The sequence below is a fragment of the Phyllobates terribilis genome, unplaced genomic scaffold (genome assembly GCF_046119375.1).
Source record: "Phyllobates terribilis strain yellow unplaced genomic scaffold, ASM4611937v1 Scaffold_3__8_contigs__length_932513732, whole genome shotgun sequence".
Taxonomy (NCBI): domain Eukaryota; kingdom Metazoa; phylum Chordata; class Amphibia; order Anura; family Dendrobatidae; genus Phyllobates; species Phyllobates terribilis.
In genome coordinates, this window is record NW_027362763.1 from 702665613 (window position 1) to 702691409 (window position 25797).

The 25797-nt window shown below is 63.9% G+C and overlaps 1 protein-coding gene across 8 annotated transcripts in view; it reads right to left on the bottom strand.

Moving 5' to 3' along the window:
- The window catches only part of CENPF (centromere protein F), an 82522-nt gene that overhangs the window by 46753 nt on the left and 9972 nt on the right, over positions 1 to 25797 (bottom strand). For all 8 annotated transcript variants that reach the window (XR_012318068.1, XM_073671951.1, XM_073671950.1 and 5 more), the window contains exons 7-8: positions 24392 to 24594; positions 18938 to 19063 (exon numbers count right to left, since the gene is read on the bottom strand). Coding sequence is in view for 7 of the 8 variants with exons in the window: in XM_073671951.1 (XP_073528052.1) it covers positions 18938 to 19063; positions 24392 to 24594 (329 nt within the window). In the remaining variant the exon portion in view is untranslated. The remainder of the gene's footprint in view (positions 1 to 18937; positions 19064 to 24391; positions 24595 to 25797) is intronic.

Consider the following 25797-nt stretch of genomic DNA (forward strand, 5'->3'; position numbering starts at 1 on the left):
ACAACAGGACAGCCGGCAGCGGCAGCACAACAGGGCAGCCGGCAGCGGCAGCACAACAGGGCAGAAGGCAGCGGCAGCACAACAGGGCAGCTGGCAGCTCAACAGGACAGCCGGCAGCTCAACAGGACAGCCGGCAGCTCAACAGGACAGCCGGCAGCGGCAGCTCAACAGGACAGCCGGCAGCGGCAGCTCAACAGGACAGCCGGCAGCGGCAGCTCAACAGGACAGCCGGCAGCGGCAGCTCAACAGGACAGCCGGCAGCGGCAGCTCAACAGGACAGCCGGCAGCGGCAGCTCAACAGGACAGCCGGCAGCGGCAGCTCAACAGGGCAGCCGGCAGCACAACAGGGCAGCCGGCAGCGGCAGCACAACAGGGCAGCCGGCAGCGGCAGCACAACAGGGCAGCCGGCAGCGGCAGCACAACAGGGCAGCCGGCAGCGGCAGCACAACAGGGCAGCCGGCAGCGGCAGCACAACAGGGCAGCCGGCAGCGGCAGCACAACAGGGCAACCGGCAGCGGCAGCACAACAGGGCAACCGGCAGCACAACAGGGCAGCCGGCAGCGGCAGCACAACAGGGCAGCCGGCAGCTCAACAGGACAGCCGGCAGCGGCAGCTCAACAGGACAGCCGGCAGCGGCAGCTCAACAGGACAGCCGGCAGCGGCAGCTCAACAGGACAGCCGGCAGCGGCAGCTCAACAGGACAGCCGGCAGCGGCAGCTCAACAGGACAGCCGCAGCACAACAGGACAGCCAGCAGCGGAAGCACAACAGGGCAGCCGGCAGCACAACAGGGCAGCCGGCAGCACAACAGGGCAGCCGGCAGCGGCAGCACAACAGGGCAGCCGGCAGCGGCAGCACAACAGGGCAGCCGGCAGCACAGCAGGGCAGCTGGCAGCTCAACAGGACAGCGGGCAGCGGCAGCTCAACAGGACAGCCGGCAGCGGCAGCTCAACAGGACAGCCGGCAGCGGCAGCTCAACAGGACAGCCGCAGCACAACAGGACAGCCAGCAGCGGAAGCACAACAGGGCAGCCGGCAGCGGCAGCACAACAGGGCAGCCGGCAGCACAACAGGGCAGCCGGCAGCGGCAGCACAACAGGACAGCCGGCAGCGGAAGCACAACAGGGCAGCCGGCAGCGGCAGCACAACAGGGCAGCCAGCAGCACAACAGGGCAGCCGGCAGCGGCAGCACAACAGGGCAGCCGGCAGCACAACAGGACAGCCGGCAGCGGCAGCACAACAGGGCAACCGGCAGCGGCAGCACAACAGGGCAACCGGCAGCGGCAGCACAACAGGGCAGCCGGCAGCGGCAGCACAACAGGGCAGAAGGCAGCGGCAGCACAACAGGGCAGCTGGCAGCTCAACAGGACAGCCGGCAGCTCAACAGGACAGCCGGCAGCTCAACAGGACAGCCGGCAGCGGCAGCTCAACAGGACAGCCGGCAGCGGCAGCTCAACAGGACAGCCGGCAGCGGCAGCTCAACAGGACAGCCGGCAGCGGCAGCTCAACAGGACAGCCGGCAGCGGCAGCTCAACAGGACAGCCGGCAGCGGCAGCTCAACAGGACAGCCGGCAGCGGCAGCTCAACAGGGCAGCCGGCAGCACAACAGGGCAGCCGGCAGCGGCAGCACAACAGGGCAGCCGGCAGCGGCAGCACAACAGGGCAGCCGGCAGCGGCAGCACAACAGGGCAGCCGGCAGCGGCAGCACAACAGGGCAGCCGGCAGCGGCAGCACAACAGGGCAGCCGGCAGCGGCAGCACAACAGGGCAACCGGCAGCGGCAGCACAACAGGGCAACCGGCAGCACAACAGGGCAGCCGGCAGCGGCAGCACAACAGGGCAGCCGGCAGCTCAACAGGACAGCCGGCAGCGGCAGCTCAACAGGACAGCCGGCAGCGGCAGCTCAACAGGACAGCCGGCAGCGGCAGCTCAACAGGACAGCCGGCAGCGGCAGCTCAACAGGACAGCCGGCAGCGGCAGCTCAACAGGACAGCCGCAGCACAACAGGACAGCCAGCAGCGGAAGCACAACAGGGCAGCCGGCAGCACAACAGGGCAGCCGGCAGCACAACAGGGCAGCTGGCAGCGGCAGCACAACAGGGCAGCCGGCAGCGGCAGCACAACAGGGCAGCCGGCAGCACAGCAGGGCAGCTGGCAGCTCAACAGGACAGCGGGCAGCGGCAGCTCAACAGGACAGCCGGCAGCGGCAGCTCAACAGGACAGCCGGCAGCGGCAGCTCAACAGGACAGCCGCAGCACAACAGGACAGCCAGCAGCGGAAGCACAACAGGGCAGCCGGCAGCGGCAGCACAACAGGGCAGCCGGCAGCACAACAGGGCAGCCGGCAGCGGCAGCACAACAGGACAGCCGGCAGCGGAAGCACAACAGGGCAGCCGGCAGCGGCAGCACAACAGGGCAGCCAGCAGCACAACAGGGCAGCCGGCAGCGGCAGCACAACAGGGCAGCCGGCAGCACAACAGGACAGCCGGCAGCGGCAGCACAACAGGGCAACCGGCAGCGGCAGCACAACAGGGCAACCGGCAGCGGCAGCACAACAGGGCAGCCGGCAGCGGCAGCACAACAGGGCAGCCGGCAGCGGCAGCACAACAGGGCAGCCGGCAGCGGCAGCACAACAGGGCAGCCGGCAGCGGCAGCACAACAGGGCAGCCGGCAGCGGCAGCACAACAGGGCAGCCGGCAGCACAACAGGGCAGCCGGCAGCGGCAGCACAACAGGGCAGCCGGCAGCACAACAGGGCAGCCGGCAGCACAACAGGGCAGCCGGCAGCGGCAGCACAACAGGGCAGCCGGCAGCGGCAGCACAACAGGGCAGCCGGCAGCTCAACAGGACAGCCGGCAGCGGCAGCTCAACAGGACAGCCGGCAGCGGCAGCTCAACAGGGCAGCCGGCAGCGGCAGCTCAACAGGGCAGCCGGCAGCTCAACAGGACAGCCGGCAGCTCAACAGGACAGCCGGCAGCGGCAGCTCAACAGGACAGCCGGCAGCGGCAGCTCAACAGGACAGCCGGCAGCGGCAGCTCAACAGGACAGCCGGCAGCGGCAGCTCAACAGGACAGCCGCAGCACAACAGGACAGCCAGCAGCGGCAGCACAACAGGGCAGCCGGCAGCACAACAGGGCAGCCGGCAGCGGCAGCACAACAGGACAGCCGGCAGCGGAAGCACAACAGGACAGCCGGCAGCGGAAGCACAACAGGGCAGCCGGCAGCACAACAGGGCAGCCGGCAGCACAACAGGGCAGCCGGCAGCGGCAGCACAACAGGGCAGCCGGCAGCGGCAGCACAACAGGGCAGCCGGCAGCGGCAGCACAACAGGGCAGCCGGCAGCGGCAGCACAACAGGGCAGCCGGCAGCACAACAGGGCAACCGGCAGCACAACAGGGCAACCGGCAGCGGCAGCACAACAGGGCAGCCGGCAGCGGCAGCACAACAGGGCAGCCGGCAGCGGCAGCACAACAGGGCAGCCGGCAGCGGCAGCACAACAGGGCAGCCGGCAGCGGCAGCACAACAGGGCAGCCGGCAGCGGCAGCACAACAGGGCAGCCGGCAGCGGCAGCACAACAGGGCAGCCGGCAGCGGCAGCACAACAGGGCAGCCGGCAGCGGCAGCACAACAGGGCAGCCGGCAGCGGCAGCACAACAGGGCAGAAGGCAGCGGCAGCACAACAGGGCAGCTGGCAGCTCAACAGGACAGCCGGCAGCTCAACAGGACAGCCGGCAGCGGCAGCTCAACAGGACAGCCGGCAGCGGCAGCTCAACAGGACAGCCGGCAGCGGCAGCTCAACAGGACAGCCGGCAGCGGCAGCTCAACAGGGCAGCCGGCAGCGGCAGCACAACAGGGCAGCCGGCAGCGGCAGCACAACAGGGCAGCCGGCAGCGGCAGCACAACAGGGCAGCCGGCAGCGGCAGCACAACAGGGCAGCCGGCAGCGGCAGCACAACAGGGCAGCCGGCAGCGGCAGCACAACAGGGCAGCCGGCAGCGGCAGCACAACAGGGCAACCGGCAGCGGCAGCACAACAGGGCAACCGGCAGCACAACAGGGCAGCCGGCAGCGGCAGCACAACAGGGCAGCCGGCAGCTCAACAGGACAGCCGGCAGCGGCAGCTCAACAGGACAGCCGGCAGCGGCAGCTCAACAGGACAGCCGGCAGCGGCAGCTCAACAGGACAGCCGGCAGCGGCAGCTCAACAGGACAGCCGGCAGCGGCAGCTCAACAGGACAGCCGCAGCACAACAGGACAGCCAGCAGCGGAAGCACAACAGGGCAGCCGGCAGCGGCAGCACAACAGGGCAGCCGGCAGCACAACAGGGCAGCCGGCAGCGGCAGCACAACAGGGCAGCCGGCAGCGGCAGCACAACAGGGCAGCCGGCAGCACAGCAGGGCAGCTGGCAGCTCAACAGGACAGCCGGCAGCGGCAGCTCAACAGGACAGCCGGCAGCGGCAGCTCAACAGGACAGCCGCAGCACAACAGGACAGCCAGCAGCGGAAGCACAACAGGGCAGCCGGCAGCGGCAGCACAACAGGGCAGCCGGCAGCACAACAGGGCAGCCGGCAGCGGCAGCACAACAGGACAGCCGGCAGCGGAAGCACAACAGGGCAGCCGGCAGCGGCAGCACAACAGGGCAGCCAGCAGCACAACAGGGCAGCCGGCAGCGGCAGCACAACAGGGCAGCCGGCAGCACAACAGGACAGCCGGCAGCGGCAGCACAACAGGGCAACCGGCAGCGGCAGCACAACAGGGCAACCGGCAGCGGCAGCACAACAGGGCAGCCGGCAGCGGCAGCACAACAGGGCAGCCGGCAGCGGCAGCACAACAGGGCAGCCGGCAGCGGCAGCACAACAGGGCAGCCGGCAGCACAACAGGGCAGCCGGCAGCGGAAGCACAACAGGGCAGCCGGCAGCGGCAGCACAACAGGGCAGCCGGCAGCTCAACAGGACAGCCGGCAGCGGCAGCTCAACAGGACAGCCGGCAGCGGCAGCTCAACAGGGCAGCCGGCAGCGGCAGCTCAACAGGGCAGCCGGCAGCTCAACAGGACAGCCGGCAGCGGCAGCTCAACAGGACAGCCGGCAGCTGCAGCTCAACAGGACAGCCGGCAGCGGCAGCTCAACAGGACAGCCGGCAGCGGCAGCTCAACAGGACAGCCGCAGCACAACAGGACAGCCAGCAGCGGCAGCACAACAGGGCAGCCGGCAGCACAACAGGGCAGCCGGCAGCGGCAGCACAACAGGGCAGCCGGCAGCGGAAGCACAACAGGGCAGCCGGCAGCGGCAGCACAACAGGGCAGCCGGCAGCACAACAGGGCAGCCGGCAGCGGCAGCACAACAGGGCAGCCGGCAGCGGCAGCACAACAGGGCAGCCGGCAGCGGCAGCACAACAGGGCAGCTGGCAGCGGCAGCACAACAGGGCAACCGGCAGCACAACAGGGCAGCCGGCAGCGGCAGCACAACAGGGCAGCCGGCAGCGGCAGCACAACAGGGCAGCCGGCAGCGGCAGCACAACAGGGCAGCCGGCAGCGGCAGCACAACAGGGCAGCCGGCAGCGGCAGCACAACAGGGCAGCCGGCAGCGGCAGCACAACAGGGCAGCCGGCAGCGGCAGCACAACAGGGCAGCCGGCAGCTCAACAGGACAGCCGGCAGCGGCAGCTCAACAGGACAGCCGGCAGCGGCAGCTCAACAGGGCAGCCGGCAGCGGCAGCACAACAGGGCAGCCGGCAGCTCAACAGGACAGCCGGCAGCTCAACAGGACAGCCGGCAGCTCAACAGGACAGCCGGCAGCGGCAGCTCAACAGGACAGCCGGCAGCGGCAGCTCAACAGGACAGCCGCAGCACAACAGGACAGCCGGCAGCGGAAGCACAACAGGGCAGCCGGCAGCGGCAGCACAACAGGGCAGCCGGCAGCACAACAGGGCAGCCGGCAGCACAACAGGGCAGCCGGCAGCGGCAGCACAACAGGACAGCCAGCAGCGGAAGCACAACAGGGCAGCCGGCAGCACAACAGGGCAGCCGGCAGCGGCAGCACAACAGGGCAGCCGGCAGCGGCAGCACAACAGGGCAGCCGGCAGCGGCAGCACAACAGGGCAGCCGGCAGCGGCAGCACAACAGGGCAGCCGGCAGCGGCAGCACAACAGGGCAGCCGGCAGCGGCAGCACAACAGGGCAGCCGGCAGCACAACAGGGCAGCCGGCAGCGGCAGCACAACAGGGCAGCCGGCAGCGGCAGCACAACAGGGCAGCCGGCAGCACAACAGGACAGCCGGCAGCACAACAGGGCAGCCGGCAGCACAACAGGGCAGCCGGCAGCGGCAGCACAACAGGGCAGCCGGCAGCGGCAGCACAACAGGGCAGCCGGCAGCGGCAGCACAACAGGGCAGCCGGCAGCGGCAGCACAACAGGGCAGCCGGCAGCGGCAGCACAACAGGGCAGCCGGCAGCGGCAGCACAGCAGGGCAGCCGGCAGCGGCAGCACAGCAGGGCAGCCGGCAGCGGCAGCACAACAGGGCAGCCGGCAGCGGCAGCACAACAGGGCAGCCGGCAGCGGCAGCACAACAGGGCAGCCGGCAGCACAACAGGGCAGCCGGCAGCGGCAGCACAACAGGGCAGCCGGCAGCGGCAGCACAACAGGGCAGCCGGCAGCGGCAGCACAACAGGGCAGCCGGCAGCGGCAGCACAACAGGGCAGCCGGCAGCACAACAGGGCAGCCGGCAGCACAACAGGGCAGCCGGCAGCACAACAGGGCAGCCGGCAGCGGCAGCACAACAGGGCAGCCGGCAGCGGCAGCACAACAGGGCAGCCGGCAGCGGCAGCACAACAGGGCAGCCGGCAGCGGCAGCACAACAGGGCAGCCGGCAGCGGCAGCACAACAGGGCAGCCGGCAGCGGCAGCACAACAGGGCAGCCGGCAGCGGCAGCACAACAGGGCAGCCGGCAGCGGCAGCACAACAGGGCAGCCGGCAGCGGCAGCACAACAGGGCAGCCGGCAGCGGCAGCACAACAGGGCAGCCGGCAGCGGCAGCACAACAGGGCAGCCGGCAGCGGCAGCACAACAGGGCAGCCGGCAGCGGCAGCACAACAGGGCAGCCGGCAGCGGCAGCACAACAGGGCAGCCGGCAGCGGCAGCACAACAGGGCAGCCGGCAGCGGCAGCACAACAGGGCAGCCGGCAGCGGCAGCACAACAGGGCAGCCGGCAGCGGCAGCACAACAGGACAGCCGGCAGCGGCAGCACAACAGGACAGCCGGCAGCGGCAGCACAACAGGACAGCCGGCAGCGGCAGCACAACAGGACAGCCGGCAGCGGCAGCACAACAGGACAGCCGGCAGCGGCAGCACAACAGGACAGCCGGCAGCGGCAGCACAACAGGACAGCCGGCAGCGGCAGCACAACAGGACAGCCGGCAGCACAACAGGACAGCCGGCAGCGGCAGCTCAACAGGACAGCGGGAAGCGGCAGCTCAACAGGACAGCGGGCAGCGACAGCTCAACAGGACAGCGGGCAGCGACAGCTCAACAGGACAGCGGGCAGCGACAGCTCAACAGGACAGCGACAGCTCAACAGGACAGCGGGCAGCTCAACAGGACAGCGGGCAGCTCAACAGGACAGCGGGCAGCTCAACAGGACAGCGGACAGCGGGCAGCTCAACAGGACAGCGGGCAGCTCAATAGGACAGCGGGCAGCTCAATAGGACAGCGGGCAGCTCAATAGGACAGCGGGCAGCGGCAGCTCAACAGGACAACGGGCAGCGGCAGCTCAACAGGACAACCGGCAGCTCAATAGGACAGCGGGCAGCGGCAGCTCAACAGGACAGCCGGCAGCTCAACAGGACAGCCGGCAGCTCAACAGGACAGCCGGCCGTTCAACAGGACAGCCGGCCGTTCAACAGGACAGCCGGCCGTTCAACAGGACAGCCGGCAGCTCAACAGGACAGCCGGCAGCTCAACAGGACAGCCGGCAGCTCAACAGGACAGCCGGCAGCGCCAGCTCAACAGGGCAGCGGCAGCTCAACAGGGCAGCCGGCAGCGGCAGCTCAACAGGACAGCCGGCAGCTCAACAGGACAGCCGGCAGCGGCAGCTCAACAGGACAGCCGGCAGCGGCAGCACAACAGGGCAGCCGGCAGCGGCAGCACAACAGGGCAGCCGGCAGCACAACAGGGCAGCCGGCAGCGGCAGCACAACAGGGCAGCCGGCAGCTCAACAGGACAGCCGGCAGCGGCAGCTCAACAGGACAGCCGGCAGCGGCAGCTCAACAGGGCAGCCGGCAGCGGCAGCTCAACAGGGCAGCCGGCAGCTCAACAGGACAGCCGGCAGCGGCAGCTCAACAGGACAGCCGGCAGCGGCAGCTCAACAGGACAGCCGGCAGCGGCAGCTCAACAGGACAGCCGCAGCACAACAGGACAGCCAGCAGCGGCAGCACAACAGGGCAGCCGGCAGCGGCAGCACAACAGGACAGCCGGCAGCGGAAGCACAACAGGGCAGCCGGCAGCGGCAGCACAACAGGGCAGCCGGCAGCACAACAGGGCAGCCGGCAGCGGCAGCACAACAGGGCAGCCGGCAGCGGCAGCACAACAGGGCAGCCGGCAGCGGCAGCACAACAGGGCAGCCGGCAGCGGCAGCACAACAGGGCAGCCGGCAGCGGCAGCACAACAGTGCAGCCGGCAGCGGCAGCACAACAGGGCAACCGGCAGCACAACAGGGCAACCGGCAGCGGCAGCACAACAGGGCAGCCGGCAGCGGCAGCACAACAGGGCAGCCGGCAGCGGCAGCACAACAGGGCAGCCGGCAGCGGCAGCACAACAGGGCAGCCGGCAGCGGCAGCACAACAGGGCAGCCGGCAGCGGCAGCACAACAGGGCAGCCGGCAGCGGCAGCACAACAGGGCAGCCGGCAGCGGCAGCACAACAGGGCAGCCGGCAGCGGCAGCACAACAGGGCAGCCGGCAGCTCAACAGGACAGCCGGCAGCGGCAGCTCAACAGGACAGCCGGCAGCGGCAGCTCAACAGGGCAGCCGGCAGCGGCAGCACAACAGGGCAGCCGGCAGCTCAACAGGACAGCCGGCAGCGGCAGCTCAACAGGACAGCCGGCAGCTCAACAGGACAGCCGCAGCACAACAGGACAGCCGGCAGCGGAAGCACAACAGGGCAGCCGGCAGCGGCAGCACAACAGGGCAGCCGGCAGCACAATAGGGCAGCCGGCAGCGGCAGCACAACAGGACAGCCAGCAGCGGAAGCACAACAGGGCAGCCAGCAGCGGCAGCACAACAGGGCAGCCGGCAGCACAACAGGGCAGCCGGCAGCGGCAGCACAACAGGGCAGCCGGCAGCGGCAGCACAACAGGGCAGCCGGCAGCGGCAGCACAACAGGGCAGCCGGCAGCACAACAGGGCAGCCGGCAGCACAACAGGGCAGCCGGCAGCACAACAGGGCAGCCGGCAGCACAACAGGGCAACCGGCAGCACAACAGGGCAGCCGGCAGCGGCAGCACAACAGGGCAGCCGGCAGCGGCAGCACAACAGGGCAGCCGGCAGCGGCAGCACAACAGGGCAGCCGGCAGCGGCAGCACAACAGGGCAGCCGGCAGCGGCAGCACAACAGGGCAGCCGGCAGCTCAACAGGACAGCGGGCAGCTCAACAGGACAGCGGGCAGCTCAACAGGACAGCCGGCAGCTCAACAGGACAGCCGGCAGCTCAACAGGGCAGCCGGCAGCGGCAGCACAAGAGGGCAGCCGGCAGCGGCAGCACAAGAGGGCAGCCGGCAGCGGCAGCACAACAGGGCAGCCGGCAGCGGCAGCACAACAGGGCAGCCGGCAGCGGCAGCACAACAGGGCAGCCGGCAGCCGGCAGCACAACAGGGCAGCCGGCAGCACAACAGGGCAGCCGGCAGCACAACAGGGCAGCCGGCAGCACAACAGGGCAGCCGGCAGCACAACAGGGCAGCCGGCAGCACAACAGGGCAGCCGGCAGCGGCAGCACAACAGGGCAGCCGGCAGCGGCAGCACAACAGGGCAGCCGGCAGCGGCAGCACAACAGGGCAGCCGGCAGCGGCAGCACAACAGGGCAGCCGGCAGCGGCAGCACAACAGGGCAGCCGGCAGCGGCAGCACAACAGGGCAGCCGGCAGCGGCAGCACAGCAGGGCAGCCGGCAGCGGCAGCACAGCAGGGCAGCCGGCAGCACAACAGGGCAGCCGGCAGCGGCAGCACAACAGGGCAGCCGGCAGCGGCAGCACAACAGGGCAGCCGGCAGCGGCAGCACAACAGGGCAGCCGGCAGCACAACAGGGCAGCTGGCAGCGGCAGCACAACAGGGCAGCCGGCAGCACAACAGGGCAGCCGGCAGCACAACAGGGCAGCCGGCAGCACAACAGGGCAGCCGGCAGCGGCAGCACAACAGGGCAGCCGGCAGCGGCAGCACAACAGGGCAGCCGGCAGCGGCAGCACAACAGGGCAGCCGGCAGCGGCAGCACAACAGGGCAGCCGGCAGCGGCAGCACAACAGGGCAGCCGACAGCGGCAGCACAACAGGGCAGCCGACAGCGGCAGCACAACAGGGCAGCCGGCAGCACAACAGGGCAGCCGGCAGCGGCAGCACAACAGGGCAGCCGGCAGCACAACAGGGCAGCCGGCAGCGGCAGCACAACAGGGCAGCCGGCAGCGGCAGCACAACAGGGCAGCCGGCAGCGGCAGCACAACAGGGCAGCCGGCAGCGGCAGCAAAACAGGGCAGCCGGCAGCGGCAGCAAAACAGGGCAGCCGGCAGCGGCAGCAAAACAGGGCAGCCGGCAGCGGCAGCAAAACAGGGCAGCCGGCAGCGGCAGCAAAACAGGGCAGCCGGCAGCGGCAGCAAAACAGGGCAGCCGGCAGCGGCAGCACAACAGGGCAGCCGGCAGCGGCAGCACAACAGGGCAGCCGGCAGCGGCAGCACAACAGGGCAGCCGGCAGCGGCAGCACAACAGGGCAGCCGGCAGCGGCAGCACAACAGGGCAGCCGGCAGCGGCAGCACAACAGGGCAGCCGGCAGCGGCAGCACAACAGGGCAGCCGGCAGCGGCAGCACAACAGGGCAGCCGGCAGCGGCAGCACAACAGGGCAGCCGGCAGCGGCAGCACAACAGGGCAGCCGGCAGCGGCAGCACAACAGGGCAGCCGGCAGCGGCAGCACAACAGGGCAGCCGGCAGCGGCAGCACAACAGGGCAGCCGGCAGCACAACAGGGCAGCCGGCAGCGGCAGCACAACAGGGCAGCCGGCAGCGGCAGCACAACAGGGCAGCCGGCAGCGGCAGCACAACAGGGCAGCCGGCAGCGGCAGCACAACAGGGCAGCCGGCAGCGGCAGCACAACAGGGCAGCCGGCAGCGGCAGCACAACAGGGCAGCCGGCAGCGGCAGCACAACAGGGCAGCCGGCAGCGGCAGCACAACAGGGCAGCCGGCAGCGGCAGCACAACAGGGCAGCCGGCAGCGGCAGCACAACAGGGCAGCCGGCAGCGGCAGCACAACAGGGCAGCCGGCAGCACAACAGGGCAGCCGGCAGCACAACAGGGCAGCCGGCAGCACAACAGGGCAGCCGGCAGCGGCAGCACAACAGGGCAGCCGGCAGCGGCAGCACAACAGGGCAGCCGGCAGCGGCAGCACAACAGGGCAGCCGGCAGCGGCAGCACAACAGGGCAGCCGGCAGCGGCAGCACAACAGGGCAGCCGGCAGCGGCAGCACAACAGGACAGCCGGCAGCGGCAGCACAACAGGACAGCCGGCAGCGGCAGCACAACAGGACAGCCGGCAGCACAACAGGACAGCCGGCAGCGGCAGCTCAACAGGACAGCGGGAAGCGGCAGCTCAACAGGACAGCGGGCAGCGACAGCTCAACAGGACAGCGGGCAGCGACAGCTCAACAGGACAGCGGGCAGCGACAGCTCAACAGGACAGCGACAGCTCAACAGGACAGCGGGCAGCTCAACAGGACAGCGGGCAGCTCAACAGGACAGCGGGCAGCTCAACAGGACAGCGGGCAGCTCAACAGGACAGCGGACAGCGGGCAGCTCAACAGGACAGCGGGCAGCTCAATAGGACAGCGGGCAGCTCAATAGGACAGCGGGCAGCTCAATAGGACAGCGGGCAGCTCAATAGGACAGCGGGCAGCGGCAGCTCAACAGGACAACGGGCAGCGGCAGCTCAACAGGACAACCGGCAGCTCAATAGGACAGCGGGCAGCGGCAGCTCAACAGGACAGCCGGCAGCTCAACAGGACAGCCGGCAGCTCAACAGGACAGCCGGCCGTTCAACAGGACAGCCGGCAGCTCAACAGGACAGCCGGCAGCTCAACAGGACAGCCGGCAGCTCAACAGGACAGCCGGCAGCGCCAGCTCAACAGGGCAGCGGCAGCTCAACAGGACAGCCGGCAGCTCAACAGGACAGCCGGCAGCGGCAGCTCAACAGGACAGCCGGCAGCTCAACAGGACAGCCGGCAGCGGCAGCTCAACAGGACAGCCGGCAGCGGCAGCTCAACAGGACAGCCGGCAGCGGCAGCTCAACAGGACAGCCGGCAGCGGCAGCTCAACAGGACAGCCGGCAGCGGCAGCTCAACAGGACAGCCGGCAGCGGCAGCTCAACAGGACAGCCGGCAGCTCAACAGGACAGCCGGCAGCTCAACAGGACAGCCGGCAGCGGCAGCTCAACAGGACAGCCGGCAGCAGCAGCTCAACAGGACAGCGGGCAGCGGCAGCTCAACAGGACAGCGGGCAGCGACAGCTCAACAGGACAGCGGGCAGCGACAGCTCAACAGGGCAGCGGGCAGCTCAACAGGACAGCGGGCAGCTCAACAGGACAGCGGGCAGCTCAACAGGACAGCGGGCAGCTCAACAGGACAGCGGGCAGCTCAACAGGACAGCGGGCAGCTCAACAGGACAGCGGGCAGCTCAACAGGACAGCCGGCAGCTCAACAGGACAGCCGGCAGCTCAACAGGACAGCCGGCAGCTCAACAGGACAGCCGGCAGCTCAACAGGACAGCCGGCCGTTCAACAGGACAGCCGGCAGCTCAACAGGACAGCCGGCAGCTCAACAGGACAGCCGGCAGCTCAACAGGACAGCCGGCAGCGCCAGCTCAACAGGGCAGCGGCAGCTCAACAGGACAGCCGGCAGCTCAACAGGACAGCCGGCAGCGGCAGCTCAACAGGACAGCCGGCAGCTCAACAGGACAGCCGGCAGCGGCAGCTCAACAGGACAGCCGGCAGCGGCAGCTCAACAGGACAGCCGGCAGCGGCAGCTCAACAGGACAGCCGGCAGCGGCAGCTCAACAGGACAGCGGGCAGCGACAGCTCAACAGGGCAGCCGGCAGCGGCAGCACAACAGGGCAGCCGGCAGCGGCAGCACAACAGGGCAGCCGGCAGCGGCAGCACAACAGGGCAGCCGGCAGCGGCAGCACAACAGGGCAGCCGGCAGCGGCAGCACAACAGGGCAGCCGGCAGCGGCAGCACAACAGGGCAGCCGGCAGCACAACAGGGCAGCCGGCAGCGGCAGCACAACAGGGCAGCCGGCAGCGGCAGCACAACAGGGCAGCCGGCAGCGGCAGCACAACAGGGCAGCCGGCAGCACAACAGGGCAGCCGGCAGCGGCAGCACAACAGGGCAGCCGGCAGCGGCAGCACAACAGGGCAGCCGGCAGCGGCAGCACAACAGGGCAGCCGGCAGCGGCAGCACAACAGGGCAGCCGGCAGCGGCAGCACAACAGGGCAGCCGGCAGCGGCAGCACAACAGGGCAGCCGGCAGCGGCAGCACATCAGGGCAGCCGGCAGCGGCAGCACAACAGGGCAGCCGGCAGCGGCAGCACAACAGGGCAGCCGGCAGCGGCAGCACAACAGGGCAGCCGGCAGCACAACGGGGCAGCCGGCAGCGGCAGCACAACAGGGCAGCCGGCAGCGGCAGCACAACAGGGCAGCCGGCAGCGGCAGCACAACAGGGCAGCCGGCAGCGGCAGCACAACAGGGCAGCCGGCAGCGGCAGCACAACAGGGCAGCCGGCAGCGGCAGCACAACAGGGCAGCCGGCAGCGGCAGCACAACAGGGCAGCCGGCAGCGGCAGCACAACAGGGCAGCCGGCAGCGGCAGCACAACAGGGCAGCCGGCAGCGGCAGCACAACAGGACAGCCGGCAGCGGCAGCACAACAGGACAGCCGGCAGCGGCAGCACAACAGGACAGCCGGCAGCACAACAGGACAGCCGGCAGCGGCAGCTCAACAGGACAGCGGGAAGCGGCAGCTCAACAGGACAGCGGGCAGCGACAGCTCAACAGGACAGCGGGCAGCGACAGCTCAACAGGACAGCGGGCAGCGACAGCTCAACAGGACAGCGACAGCTCAACAGGACAGCGGGCAGCTCAACAGGACAGCGGGCAGCTCAACAGGACAGCGGGCAGCTCAACAGGACAGCGGGCAGCTCAACAGGACAGCGGACAGCTCAACAGGACAGCGGACAGCTCAACAGGACAGCGGACAGCGGGCAGCTCAACAGGACAGCGGGCAGCTCAATAGGACAGCGGGCAGCTCAATAGGACAGCGGGCAGCTCAATAGGACAGCGGGCAGCTCAATAGGACAGCGGGCAGCTCAACAGGACAACGGGCAGCGGCAGCTCAACAGGACAACCGGCAGCTCAATAGGACAGCGGGCAGCGGCAGCTCAACAGGACAGCCGGCAGCTCAACAGGACAGCCGGCAGCTCAACAGGACAGCCGGCCGTTCAACAGGACAGCCGGCAGCTCAACAGGACAGCCGGCAGCTCAACAGGACAGCCGGCAGCTCAACAGGACAGCCGGCAGCGCCAGCTCAACAGGGCAGCGGCAGCTCAACAGGACAGCCGGCAGCTCAACAGGACAGCCGGCAGCGGCAGCTCAACAGGACAGCCGGCAGCTCAACAGGACAGCCGGCAGCTCAACAGGACAGCCGGCAGCGGCAGCTCAACAGGACAGCCGGCAGCGGCAGCTCAACAGGACAGCCGGCAGCGGCAGCTCAACAGGACAGCCGGCAGCGGCAGCTCAACAGGACAGCCGGCAGCGGCAGCTCAACAGGACAGCCGGCAGCGGCAGCTCAACAGGACAGCCGGCAGCGGCAGCTCAACAGGACAGCCGGCAGCGGCAGCTCAACAGGACAGCCGGCAGCGGCAGCTCAACAGGACAGCCGGCAGCTCAACAGGACAGCCGGCAGCTCAACAGGACAGCCGGCAGCGGCAGCTCAACAGGACAGCCGGCAGCAGCAGCTCAACAGGACAGCGGGCAGCGGCAGCTCAACAGGACAGCGGGCAGCGACAGCTCAACAGGACAGCGGGCAGCGACAGCTCAACAGGGCAGCGACAGCTCAACAGGACAGCGGGCAGCTCAACAGGACAGCGGGCAGCTCAACAGGACAGCGGGCAGCTCAACAGGACAGCGGGCAGCTCAACAGGACAGCGGGCAGCTCAACAGGACAGCGGGCAGCTCAACAGGACAGCGGGCAGCTCAACAGGACAGCGGGCAGCTCAACAGGACAGCCGGCAGCTCAACAGGACAGCCGGCAGCTCAACAGGACAGCCGGCAGCTCAACAGGACAGCCGGCAGCTCAACAGGACAGCCGGCAGCTCAACAGGACAGCCGGCAGCTCAACAGGACAGCCGGCAGCTCAACAGGACAGCCGGCAGCTCAACAGGACAGCCGGCAGCTCAACAGGGCAGCCGGCAGCTCAACAGGGCAGCCGGCAGCGGCAGCACAACAGGGCAGCCGGCAGCGGCAGCACAACAGGGCAGCCGGCAGCGGCAGCACAACAGGGCAGCCGGCAGCGGCAGCACAACAGGGCAGCCGGCAGCGGCAGCACAACAGGGCAGCCGGCAGCGGCAGCACAACAGGGCAGCCGGCAGCGGCAGCACAACAGGGCAGCCGGCAGCGGCAGCACAACAGGGCAGCCGACAGCGGCAGCACAACAGGGCAGCCGACAGCGGCAGCACAACAGGGCAGCCGACAGCGGCAGCACAACAGGGCAGCCGACAGCGGCAGCACAACAGGGCAGCCGACAGCGGCAGCACAACAGGGCAGCCGGCAGCACAACAGGGCAGCCGGCAGCGGCAGCACAACAGGGCAGCCGGCAGCGGCAGCACAACAGGGCAGCCGGCAGCGGCAGCACAACAGGGCAGCCGGCAGCGGCAGCACAACAGGGCAGCGGCAGCACAACAGGGCAGCCGGCAGCGGCAGCACAACAGGGCAGCCGGCAGCGGCAGCACAACAGGGCAGCCGGCAGCGGCAGCACAACAGGGCAGCCGGCAGCGGCAGCACAACAGGGCAGCCGGCAGCGGCAGCACAACAGGGCAGCCGACAGCGGCAGCACAACAGGGCAGCCGACAGCGGCAGCACAACAGGGCAGCCGACAGCGGCAGCACAACAGGGCAGCCGACAGCGGCAGCACAACAGGGCAGCCGACAGCGGCAGCACAACAGGGCAGCCGGCAGCACAACAGGGCAGCCGGCAGCGGCAGCACAACAGGGCAGCCGGCAGCGGCAGCACAACAGGGCAGCCGGCAGCGGCAGCACAACAGGGCAGCCGGCAGCGGCAGCACAACAGGGCAGCCGGCAGCGGCAGCACAACAGGGCAGCCGGCAGCACAACAGGGCAGCCGGCAGCGGCAGCACAACAGGGCAGCCGGCAGCGGCAGCACAACAGGGCAGCCGGCAGCGGCAGCACAACAGGGCAGCCGGCAGCGGCAGCACAACAGGGCAGCCGGCAGCGGCAGCACAACAGGGCAGCCGGCAGCGGCAGCACAACAGGACAGCCGGCAGCGGCAGCACAACAGGACAGCCGGCAGCGGCAGCACAACAGGACAGCCGGCAGCGGCAGCACAACAGGACAGCCGGCAGCGGCAGCTCAACAGGACAGCGGGAAGCGGCAGCTCAACAGGACAGCGGGCAGCGACAGCTCAACAGGACAGCGGGCAGCGACAGCTCAACAGGACAGCGGGCAGCGACAGCTCAACAGGACAGCGACAGCTCAACAGGACAGCGGGCAGCTCAACAGGACAGCGGGCAGCTCAACAGGACAGCGGGCAGCTCAACAGGACAGCGGGCAGCTCAACAGGACAGCGGGCAGCTCAACAGGACAGCGGGCAGCTCAACAGGACAGCGGGCAGCTCAACAGGACAGCGGGCAGCTCAATAGGACAGCGGGCAGCTCAATAGGACAGCGGGCAGCTCAATAGGACAGCGGGCAGCGGCAGCTCAACAGGACAACGGGCAGCGGCAGCTCAACAGGACAACCGGCAGCTCAATAGGACAGCGGGCAGCGGCAGCTCAACAGGACAGCCGGCAGCTCAACAGGACAGCCGGCAGCTCAACAGGACAGCCGGCCGTTCAACAGGACAGCCGGCAGCTCAACAGGACAGCCGGCAGCTCAACAGGACAGCCGGCAGCTCAACAGGACAGCCGGCAGCTCAACAGGACAGCCGGCAGCGCCAGCTCAACAGGGCAGCGGCAGCTCAACAGGGCAGCCGGCAGCGGCAGCTCAACAGGACAGCCGGCAGCTCAACAGGACAGCCGGCAGCGGCAGCTCAACAGGACAGCCGGCAGCGGCAGCTCAACAGGACAGCCGGCAGCGGCAGCTCAACAGGACAGCCGGCAGCGGCAGCTCAACAGGACAGCCGGCAGCTCAACAGGACAGCCGGCAGCTCAACAGGACAGCCGGCAGCGGCAGCTCAACAGGACAGCCGGCAGCGGCAGCTCAACAGGACAGCCGGCAGCGGCAGCTCAACAGGACAGCCGGCAGCGGCAGCTCAACAGGACAGCCGGCAGCAGCAGCTCAACAGGACAGCGGGCAGCGGCAGCTCAACAGGACAGCGGGCAGCGACAGCTCAACAGGACAGCGGGCAGCGACAGCTCAACAGGGCAGCGACAGCTCAACAGGACAGCGGGCAGCTCAACAGGACAGCGGGCAGCTCAACAGGACAGCGGGCAGCTCAACAGGACAGCGGGCAGCTCAACAGGACAGCGGGCAGCTCAACAGGACAGCGGGCAGCTCAACAGGACAGCGGGCAGCTCAACAGGACAGCGGGCAACGGCAGCTCAAGAGGACAGCGGGCAGCTCAATAGGACAGCGGGCAGCTCAATAGGACAGCGGGCAGCTCAATAGGACAGCGGGCAGCGGCAGCTCAACAGGACAGCGGGCAGCTCAATAGGACAGCGGGCAGCGGCAGCTCAACAGGACAGCGGGCAGCTCAATAGGACAGCGGGCAGCGGCAGCTCAACAGGACAGCCGGCAGCTCAACAGGACAGCCGGCAGCTCAACAGGACAGCGGCAGCTCAACAGGACAGCGGCAGCTCAACAGGACAGTGGCAGCTCAACAGGACAGTGGCAGCTCAACAGGACAGTGGGCAGCGGAAGCTCAAGAGGACAGCGGGCAGCTCAACAGGATAGCGGGGAGTTGATCAGGACAGCCGGCAGCGCCAGCTCAACAGGGCAGCGAACAGCGGCAGCTCAACAGGACAACGGGCAGCTCAACAGGACAGCTGGCAGCTCAACAGGACAGCTGGCAGCTCAACAGGACAGCTGGCAGCGCCAGCCCAACAAGGGAGCGCCAGCTCAACAGGACAGCGGGGAGTTGATCAGGACAGCGGGCAGCGCCACCTCAACAGGAAAGCGAGCAGCAGCAGCTCAACAGGACAACGGGCATCTCAACAGGACAGCGGCAGCTCAACAGGACAGCGGCAGCTATACAGGACAGCGGCAGCTATACAGGACAGCGGCAGCTATACAGGACAGTGGGCAGCGGAAGCTCAAGAGGACAGCGGGCAGCGGCAGCTCAAAAGGACAGCGGGCAGCGGCAGCTCAAAAGGACAGTGGGCAGCGCAAGCTCAAGAGGACAGCGGGCAGCTCAACAGGATAGCGGGCAGCGGCAGCTCAACAGGACAGTGGGCAAAGCAGCCGGCACAGGAGACAACACTGAAGAAGGCCGGCACCTGCTGATTTTCCTTCTCCTGCTCCTTCAGCTTCTGCTCCAGGCTCAGCCGCGCGCTCTCTGCATTCTGCCTCTGACAGATAAGTTCTTCTGAAACTTTCTTCAGCTTCTGCTCAGTTGACGAGCACTGAAAAGACAGAGTTTTCTTTAATTCAATTTTTATTTAAAATAGATTTTTTAAATCATGTCTTGGTGTTTTTATTTTATCAATGTCACAATCTATATTAAAAAAACATACAAATCCTAGGGAAGATGACACCTATATACAGTAGATAACACAGGATCCTCATTCACACTAGGTGATATCACAGCTCACATCCTCCTCCTGTACAATGACTGATAACATCTCTATATACAGAAGATAACACAGGATCTACCATTCACAATAGGTGATGTCGCAGCTCACCTCCTCCTCCTGTACAATGACTGATAACACCTACAGTGCCTACAAGTAGTATTCAACCCCCTGCAGATTTAGCTGGTTGACACATGCGGAATTAACTTGGCATTGTGACATTTGTACTGTAGATCAGCCTGGAAATGGGAAATGCACTGCAGCAAATTTTGTTTTTGTTTTTTTGTTTTTTTTTTAAACGTAAAAAGTTAATTCAGAGTGTCATTTATTATTCAACCCCTCAAACCACAAGAATTCTGTTTGGTCCCCCTAAAGTATTAAGAAGTAGTTCAGGCACCAAGAATAATGAGTTTCACATGTGTGGATTAAAGATCTCTTTTGCCAGCCTTTTCTGACTATTTAAGACCCTCCCCAAACTTGTGAACAGCACTCAGACATGGTCAACATGGGAAAGACAAAGGAGCATTCCAAGGCCATCAGAGACAAGATCGTGGAGGGTCACAAGGCTGGCAAGGGGTACAAAACCCTTTCCAAGGAGTTGGGCCTACCTGTCTCCACTGTTGGGAGCATCATCCGTAAGTGGAAGGCTTATGGAACTACTGTTAACCTTCCACGGCCAGGACAGCCTTTGAAAGTGTCCTCCCGTGCCGAGGCCAGGCTTGTCCGAAGAGTCAAGGCTAACCCAAGGACAACAAGGAAGGAGCTCCGGGAAGATCTCATGGCAGTGGGGACATTGGTTTCAGTCAATACCATAAGTAACGTACTCCACCGCAATGGTCTCCGTTCCAGACGAGCCCGTAAGGTACCTTTACTTTCAAAGCGTCATGTCAAGGCTCGTCTACAGTTTGCTCATGATCACTTGGAGGACTCTGAGACAGACTGGTTCAAGGTTCTATGGTCTGATGAGACCAAGATCGAGATCTTTGGTGCCAACCACACATGTGACGTTCGGAGACTGGATGGCACTGCATACGACCCCAAGAATACCATCCCTACAGTCAAGCATGGTGGTGGCAGCATCATGCTGTGGGGCTGTTTCTCTGCCAAGGGGCCTGGCCATCTGGTCCGCATCCATGGGAAGATGGATAGCACGGCCTACCTGGAGATTTTGGCCAAGAACCTCCGCTCCTCCATCAAGGATCTTAAGATGGGTAGTAATTTCATCTTCCAACAAGACAACGACCCAAAGCACACAGCCAAGAAAACCAAGGCCTGGTTCAATAGGGAAAAAGTCAAGGTGTTGGAGTGGCCTAGTCAGTCTCCTGACCTTAACCCAATTGAAAACTTGTGGAAGGAGCTCAAGAATAAAGTCCACATGAGACACCCAAAGAACCTAGATAACTTGGAGAAGATCTACATGGAGGAGTGGGCCAAGATAACTCCACAGACCTGTGCCGGCCTGATCAGGTCTTATAAAAGACGATTATTAGCTGTAATTGCAAACAAGGGTTATTCCACAAAATATTAAACATAGGGGTTGTATAATAATTGACCCACACTTTTATGTTTAAAATTTAATAAAATTCAACTGAGCAACATAACTTTTTGGTTTGTAAGATTTATGCTTCTGTTCATAAAACCTACTCTCGTTTGCAGTTTGAAGGCTCTAACTTATTTGCATCCTATCAAACCAGCTAAATCTGCAGGGGGTTGAATACTACTTGTAGGCACTGTATATATCTACTATATAATTGTCTTATCCTGTCTGTCTGTCTGTCCTGGAAATCCCGGGTCGCTGATTGGTCCGGCCGCGGCCAATCAGCGATACGGCATTTCTGAAAAACATGGCGGCCGTTAGCGGCTCATGTGCGGCACGGAGGTCAGCGGCGATGCAGCCGGGAGATGCAGCCGGCTACTCGCAGCATAAGTCCCCCGACCGCAGGCGCCGCTGACCTACATGCGGCTATCGTCGGGAGATCAGCGGCTACGGCCGTTTATCTCCCGAGGACAAGTGTGACGCCCCTCCCCTCCCCTCCCCTCCCGTCCCGTCCCCCCCCAGCTCGATCAGGACCCCGGCACCCGGCGTCATACTTACCCCTCCCCTCCCCTCTCCTCCCGTCCCTCCCCCCGCTCGATCAGGACCCCGGCACCCGGCGTCATACTTACCCCTCCCCTCCCCTCCTCTCCTCCCGTCCCTCCCCTCTCGATCAGGACCCCGGCACCGGCGTCATACTTACCCCTCCCTGTGCCTCCGCAGCAGCTCCTGTGTCTTCCGCTGATGCTCTGTGACGTCTTTACACCGCGCTCTCTCCTGACCGGTCACAGCGCACAGCGTCAACATGCCGGCTACGCTGGAGTCCAGAGAAGCAGCTGAGAAGGGAGGTGAGTATTGGATTTTCTTTTTTTGTATGGGGCCATAGGGGACCTGCATGGGGCACTATGGGGGGATGGATATATAGGGGATATGACTTCCTGCATGGGGCATTATATGGGGGGGGGGAGGTGACATCCTACATGGGGCATTATATGGGGGAAGAGGTCACATCCTGCACGGGGCATTATATGGGGGGGGAGAGGTGACATCCTGCATGGGGCATTATATGGGGGGGGGTGACATCCTACATGGGGCATTATATGGGGGGGGGGGGGGGGGGGGGAGAGGTGACATCCTACATGGGGCATTATATGGGGGGAGAGGTCACATCCTGCATGGGGCATTATATGGGGGGGGGAGGTGACATCCTGCATGGGGCATTATATGGGGGGGGGGGGGGGGAGAGAGGTGACATCCTACATGGGGCATTATATGGGGGGAGAGGTCACATCCTGCATGGGGCATTATATAGGGGGAGAGGTCACATCCTACATGGGGCATTATATGGGGGGAGAGGTCACATTCTGCATGGGGCATTATATGGGGGGGGGGGTGGGGGAGAGGTGACATCCTACATGGGGCATTATATGGGGGGAGAGGTCACATCCTGCATGGGGCATTATATGGGGGGAGAGGTCACATCCTACATGGGGCATTATATGGGGGGAGAGGTCACATTCTGCATGGGGCATTATATGGGGGGAGAGGTCACATCCTACATGGGGCATTATATGGGGGAGAGGTGACATCCTGCATGGGGCATTATATACGGGGGATGTGACTTCCTGCATGGGGTATTATATACAGGGGATGTGACTTCCTGCATGGGGCATTATATGCGGGGGATGTGACATCCTGCATGGGGTATTATATACGGGGGATGTGACTTCCTGCATGGGGCATTATAAAGGAGGGTCGGGAGACATATGCTAGAATACCCGATGCGTTAGAATCGGGCCACCATCTAGTACAGTATATAATACAGGATCCACCATTCACAATAGATGATGTCACAGCTCACCTCCTCCTCCTATACAATGACTGATAACACCCCTATATATAGTAAATAACACAGGATCCACCATTCACAATAGGTGATGTCACAGCTTACCTCCTCCTCCTGCACAATGGCTGACAACACCTCTATATAAAGAAGATAACACAGGATCCACCATTCACAATAGGTGATGTCACAGCTCACCTCCTCATCCTGTACAATGATTGATAACACCTCTATATACAGTAGATGACACAGGATCCACCATTCACAATAGGTGATGTCACAGCTCACCTCCTCCTCCTATACAATCTATCTATATAATTGTCTTATCCCATCTGTCTGTCTATCTTTCTGTCTGTCTGTCCAGGAAATCCCGCGTCGCTGATTGGTCCGGCCGCGGCCAATCAGCGACGCAGCATTTCACAAAAAGATGGCGGCCGTTAGCGGCTGATCTGCCGCACGGAGGTGAGCGGATCTGCCGCACGGAGGTGAGCGGCGATGCAGCCGGAAGATGAAGCCGGCTGCTCGCAGCATACGTCCCCCGACCGGAGGCGCCGCTGACCCCCATGCGGCTACTGCCTGGAGATCAGCGGCTACGGCCGCTTATCTCCGGATGGTAAAAGTGATGCCCCTCCCCTCTCCTCCTGTCCCTCCCCCCACTCGCTCAGGACCCCGGCACCCGGCATCATACTTACCCCTCCCCGTGCCTGCGCAGCAGCTCCTGTGTCTTCCGCTGATGCTCTGTGACGTCTCAGGTCAGAGGGCGCGGTGACGTCTTTACACCGCGCTCTCTCCTGACCGGTCACAGCGCACAGCGGGAACATGCGGGCTACGCTGGAGTAGAGAAGAACTGCTGACAAGTGAGGTGAGTATTGGATTTATTTATTTATTTTTTTTATTGTATGGGGCCATAGGGCATTAAATGGTGGGGTGGGGAAGTGTGACATCGTGGAGGGGCCATTATAAGGGAAGGGGGATGTGACATCCTCCATGGGGCACTATGGGGGGGATGTGACATCCTGCATAGGGTATTATATAGGTGGGATGTGACATCCTGCATGGGGCATTATAAGGGAGGGGGGATGTCACATCCTGAATGGGGAACTATGGGGGGGATGTGACATCCTGCATGGGGCATTATAAGGGAGGGGGGATGTCACATCCTGAATGGGGAACTATGGGGGGATGTGACATCCTGCATGGGGTATTATAAGGGAGGGGGGGATGTCACATCCAGCATGGGGCATTATATGGGGGAGGGGGGGGGGGGGGGGGGGGGGGAGTCACATCCTGCATGAGGCATATTCTAGAATACCCGATGCGTTAGAATCGGGCAACCATCTAGTGACTGATAACACCCCTATATACAGTAAATAACACAGGATCCACCATTCACAATAGGTGATGTCACAGCTCACCTCCTCCTCCTGTACAATGGCTGACAACACCTCTATATACAGAAGATAACACAGGATCCACCATTCACAATAGGTGATGTCACAGCTCACCTCCTCCTCTTAAACAATGACTGATGACACCTCTATATACAGAAGATAACACAGGATCCACCATTCACAATAGGTGATGTCACAGCTCACTTTCTCCTCCTGAGGGCTCTTCACTTTTTACCAAGACCGATGCCGCATGTTTGGTAGTGGCCAAGCCTGGTATTGCAGTTCAGTCCATTAAAGCTGGAGCTCTGTGGTCCCTCTGGAGTTGGGGCCCCACTGATCAAATGTTTAGGGTATTATCCCAAGCGCAGGTCACCTCTATTATAGACTCTTACCTTGTCTACAGACTGTTCAAACTGTCCGGTCATCCGAGCCAAATCATCCCGGCACTTGGTCAGCGTCTTGTCCCTGTCGCTCAGCGCCGCCTGCGTCTTGTCCAGCAGGGTCTGAGCCTCCTGCAGTTTGTGAAGTTGATTCTTCAGCTCTTTTTCCTGGACTTGGAAGCGAAGCTCCAGTTCATTAACTTTAGATCTCAGCTCTACAAAAAAAAAAAGTTTAAAAAAAAGACTTGGAATGTTTCTATATATTTTTATTTTTTTTAAAACAAGATGCAGAATGTCCGAATGTCAGCGCGGTCCTCATATGGCGTGTTAGAACATCCGTGCCATGTCATCAAGCGGCATGGAGATCATGTGACTGCAGGGCGGGGAGCCGGCTATCAGAGGTGGCCAGAGTCCCCATAGAGAAGGCAGAGATAGCTTATTACCAACTCTGCATATACAGCACTGATCGAGCACGGTGTAAACTGTACAGGAAAAGCTGACAGAACTTCCTCCTCTGATCCCAGTGATCATGTGACTGCAGAGCGGGGAGCCGGCTGTCAGAGGTGGCCAGAGTCCCCCATGGAGAAGGCAGAGATGGCTTATTACCAACTATGCATACACAGCACTGATCAAGCACGGTGTAAACTGTACAGGAAAAGCTGACAGCACTTCCTCCTCTGATCCTCTGATCCCAGCGATCATGTGATCACTGAGTGGAGGGAGGGAGCAGGAGCTGCCAGGTCCTAACACATCCAGATCAGCTCTGATGTGAAGCCAAGAGCGCTGAATTTCCCCTGTAACTGGACCCAATGTACCAGCTCCAGTTACAGAGGAAATCAAATATTCTAAAACTGTAGTTAAATGCTGAAATGCCAACAAAATGTCTTTAATGACCCTACATGGGTTATTAAAGAAAAAAAATAAAAAGAATCAAATTTTTTTTTCTGTGATTTTTCACAAAAAAATAAAAAGCAGGAATATAAAAATCATTTAAAAAAAAAAGGGAAAAATTATTTGAATAGCCAAACAAAAATAATACCCTACACCTTTGTACAAAAAAAAAATATGCGCCTGACTACGAACTGGTTAAACCAACCACACATGTCATCCCCCTTCATTATCAGCAGTCTGGGATCCCCCTTTTTTTTTGCAGGCAGGATCCTATGGTTTGTACCAAGACCACAAAGTAGGAACATAGGTGGAGGAGGGGTATGCAGCTGCAGGTTCGCCCTCCCACTTTGTGCCTATGACACTCATGCTGGGAGAGGGAGGAGGAGCCAATGTGAGGAGACATCTGATTGGCTCAAAGTGCTGAGCATAGACCCCAGAAAGTTCTCACCCATTGAGCAGAGGAAATATTCACGTCTCTGCTGTATTATAGCTATTCTCAATTATTCTGTTCTCTACAACACCTATCA